Genomic DNA, 4,035 nt, shown 5'->3' with positions numbered 1-4,035 from the left:
TATAATAATTGGTCAAGATGTTTCAACATCTTTCTCAACATTAGTTAAGAATCATGTTTTAGTAAAATTATGCCAATCACAAAACCATGGAACTAACATTAATATTTATCTTTACAGGAACAACTTCCACTAAAATTCGTGAACCATATGCAGAAAATATTTGATATGTATTATCCTAATGCAGATTGGTTCATGGAGGCCATTTTTTGCTCCGGACTTGTCAGACTTTATTGTTCTAGTTTCAACACTATCAGCCACGACATACATGATGTAACACCCCTTTCTATTACCCCAAAATATAACCTATAATCAGAGTAAATTAATATGCATACATACAAAGGGTGTCACACTGACGATCCCAAAAATTAAAAGCTTTCAAGAACCAACAAATCGGAGTAACACCCCTTTCTATTACCCCAAAATATAACCTATAATCAGAGTAAATTAAAAGCATACATACATGATGTAACAACCCTGGTTTTAATTTGTTACCATTAATCGCGATGATCAATAGGTTTGATCACCATAATTAACAGATTAGTAGAGAATTGCTGGCAATTCTAATCGATTGATTCGATTATCACTTTTAGCAAATGGATGTATTTTAATTATTAAATTATTAATTTATCGCTACTCCTCGTAATCAATATCTTTGATTAAAAATAATAACGAATTTTTAACGAGGAAATGCTAATCATCGTAACCAATAGATTTGGTTAAAACCATTTAGCCAAGTAAATGTATTTTGGATTTATATTATTAAATAATTAGATTATTAACCATCGCGACCGATTAATTCGGTCGAAACGAATAATAAATTAAGCTCCTAATATTTTGACTAAATTAAATTGATCCCTTGTTAAGTTAACTATTAACCTAATTTAAATTAAACCTAGACTAAGAAAACCTAATATTAAACTATTTATTAAAATATCCTAATCCTATCTAAATTAATCCTAATCTAAATACTTAAACTTTGTAAACATGAAATAAAACAAAAATAAAACAAGAAAAAGAAAATTGGTCACGGTTAGTGTGGTGACACCCTTGTTCATAAAAATAAATTTTTGACCCTTTGACTATTTCCTACATTTTCATTGACCACTAAACCCATGACATGTGTCTATTAATTCTAGAAAGGAAAATAAAAGGCTTAATTGCTCTTTTAGTCCCGTAACTTAATTTATTGTTTCAATTTAGTCCCACAAATTTAAAACGTTTCATTAGCCTCCTTCAAACATTCTCCGTTAGTCAGTTAAATCCATTCTGTCAACAAACGTTAAAAAAAGATTATGTGGCATCTAGTAATATAATGTGTCAATTATGCATATACTGATGTGTCACAAATAGTAACCTCATTTCCTCAAGCTTTTCGTTTCAAGAACGTCATTTTCTCATTCTCCTCATTTCCATAGTTTGTCTCAGAAACCCTAGCAGATGCAAAGAAACCTTCAGGCTGAAGACGAAGATTGTTTCCAGTAACTCATTTGCAGGCTAAGGTACATGGATATCCATCTTCATTTCGTTTTCATAGTTGTCGTTATTAGCTTGTTGTCTTCTCTGTAGTCTCACGTATTCCTTATTCGTTGTGATTAGGTCATGAGTGATCGGTTTGAGTGTGTTGTACATCATGGGGATGTGTTTACTGAGTTTAATAGGTTAGGTTATGATGGGTTAGAGGAGATTTGGGGGGTTAACCCGGATTATTGGAGTTATTTCGAGGTTATGGATAGTTTAAAAGAACTAGGGTACCCAAAAGTAGATAGTTTGTGGTATTACGATGCAATGGATGATAATGAGTTAGTGATGTTGAAAGACGACACATGAACAACTAGAATGAAATTTATTGCATTGATTAATGGGAATGTGCATCTATATGTCATGTATCCAGTTGAAGCAGAAGCTGAACTAATTAATGAGGATGTGGATGAATTGAATAATGCTGCTATAGTAGGAACTTTTGATGAGTTGGGGACCATTGAAGACTTGAATAACCTAGGTGACAATGTTGATGAAGGAGGGCTCACTGGTGTAGAAGAATCATCCAACCAAGAAGATCCTTTTGGGGAATTTAATAAGGATGGGACCACTGGGAACTCAAATGAGAATGTTAACTTTGAGGGGGACATTGTGTCTGTTGATGCTATAGTGGATATCACTTTAGATGGGACCACTGAGGCTGTTGAATTTGACCAAATAGCTGAGAGACTAGTTGGTAACCACAATGATACAGAAGGACTAAATAGTTACAAGGAATCTGAGGAGAAGGGCAAAGGTGCCAAGAAACCCAAGGTTGGAATCCTGACTTGAAGCTGAGGGATATCATGGAGAAAACAAAACAAAAGTGGAATTTAGGGATCAATAAGACACTTGCATACAGAGCTAACTCAATTGCAGTTGACATTGTAGATGGTTCTTTTAGGGATCAATATACAAGAATCCATGATTATGGACATGAGCTTTTAAGGTCCAACCCTGGTTCAACTGTGGTTATTAGTAGTCAACCTTGCCAACCAAGTCAAGGTGGAGAGGACAATACTGAGAATATTGATAGGCCTTTGAATCCACACTTCCAAAGGATATATATCTGCTTCAAAGCTTGCAAGGACAGTTTCTTCAAGTGTAGACCTATTATAGGTTTGGATGGATGTTTTTTGAAAGGCTACTATGGGGGACAAATCCTTGCAGCAATTGGGAGGGATCCTATTGATCAAATGCTGCCCATAGCATATGCTGTAGTTGAGGAAGAAACCAAAGAATCTTGGAGCTGGTTTTTGGAATTATTAACAACTGATTTGGGAGGTGTCCGAATATGCAAGACATACACATTTATAAGTGATCAACAGAAGGTTAGTACTAATACATTTATTCTGATATTGAGTTTGTTACATGCTCTAACCTATATGAGTTTGATACAGGGTTTGTTACCTGCACTTGAAGAGTTGCTACCAGGAGTTGATCAAAGGTTTTGTGTTAGGTAAACATATTTGATTGTGTATTTATTCTGGTTATGTTAGGTAAACATATTTGTGTATTTATTCTGATTGTGTATTTATTTAGATTGTGTATTTATTCAGGCTAGTTGATAAACATATTTGTGCATTTATTCTGATTGTGTATTTATTCAGGCTAGTTGATAAACATATTTGTGTTAGGTAAACATTTATTCTGATTGTGTAGTTATTCTGATTGTTATTCTGATTAGGTAGTTATTCTGATTGTGTGAGTAGGCACCTATATATTCTGATTGTGTAGTTATTCTGATTGTGTACAAATATATTTGGTTGAGTAGGCACTTATATAGCAATTTCAAGAAGAAGTTTCCTGGTGTCAAATTAAAGGAGTTGATGTGGAAGGATGCTTATGCAAGTCATCCAAATGCTTGGGAGAAAATTATGAGACAAATTAAAGATAAGAATCCAGATGCCTTTAATCACATTTGGAAGATCCCACCTAGATTTTGGAGTAAATCAATGTTTAAAAGTGGTCCAAAATGTGACACTTTGGTGAATAATATGTCTGAAGCATTTAACTCTGTCTTTGTAATTGCAAGAGCCAAGCCCATTGTGACTATGCTTGAAGAGATTAGGGTGTATCTGATGATGAGATGGGAGTCTAACAGGAAAAGGATTGCAAAATATAATGATACTATTCTGCCCAATATCAGAAAGCAGTTGGCAAAACAATCTTAGTTGACTAACTATTGGATGGTTAGGTAATTTTGTTTCTTAACTCTGACCTGATACATGAAGTAGATTAACTGTGACCTGATACATGAAGTAACTCTTATGTATTGTATTCCTTTATTTGTAACAGGCGTGCAGGTGAGGTAGAATATGAGGTTAGGCACATAACAATCATAGAAGAAAAGTATTCTGTGAATCTGTCAAAGCATGAATGTTCATGTAGAATATGGATGCTGACTGGGCTACCATGCTGTCATGCATATGCATGTTTGAAGGATCAACAATTAGAAGTAGATGATTTTGTTCCTGATTATTACAAAAAGGAGTGCTATGAAGCATGCTATACTCC

At 34.2% G+C, this 4,035-nt stretch overlaps 1 protein-coding gene across 2 annotated transcripts; it reads left to right on the top strand.

Annotated features, from left to right (window-relative positions):
- The first annotated feature begins 1,347 nt into the window (after positions 1-1,347).
- Positions 1,348-3,692, top strand: LOC131657128 (uncharacterized). 2 transcript variants are annotated; one of them, XM_058926611.1, is made up of 4 exons: positions 1,348-1,499; positions 1,597-2,849; positions 2,919-2,977; positions 3,293-3,692. In XM_058926611.1, the coding sequence occupies exons 2-4, from the start codon at positions 2,325-2,327 to the stop codon at positions 3,690-3,692; spliced, it is 984 nt and encodes a 327-aa protein (XP_058782594.1). In that variant the 5' UTR covers positions 1,348-1,499; positions 1,597-2,324. The 2 variants fall into 2 exon arrangements, with proteins under 2 accessions (XP_058782594.1, XP_058782593.1); XM_058926610.1 differs by having other exon boundaries at positions 1,348-2,849.
- Positions 3,693-4,035: the final 343 nt, after the last annotated feature.

Source organism: Vicia villosa, linkage group LG3 (genome assembly GCF_029867415.1).
Source record: "Vicia villosa cultivar HV-30 ecotype Madison, WI linkage group LG3, Vvil1.0, whole genome shotgun sequence".
Taxonomy (NCBI): Eukaryota; Viridiplantae; Streptophyta; class Magnoliopsida; order Fabales; family Fabaceae; genus Vicia; species Vicia villosa.
This window is presented reverse-complemented; position numbering and strand designations above follow the sequence as displayed.

Bases quoted from the DNA above. Each gene is read 5' to 3' on its own strand.
- LOC131657128 (XM_058926611.1), top strand. From the start codon at position 2,325: ATGGAGAAAACAAAACAAAAGTGGAATTTAGGGATCAATAAGACACTT. The intron at 2,850-2,918 runs GTTAGTACTAAT...AGTTTGATACAG, and splicing joins TTATAAGTGATCAACAGAAG to GGTTTGTTACCTGCACTTGA. The intron at 2,978-3,292 runs GTAAACATATTT...TTGGTTGAGTAG, and splicing joins GATCAAAGGTTTTGTGTTAG to GCACTTATATAGCAATTTCA.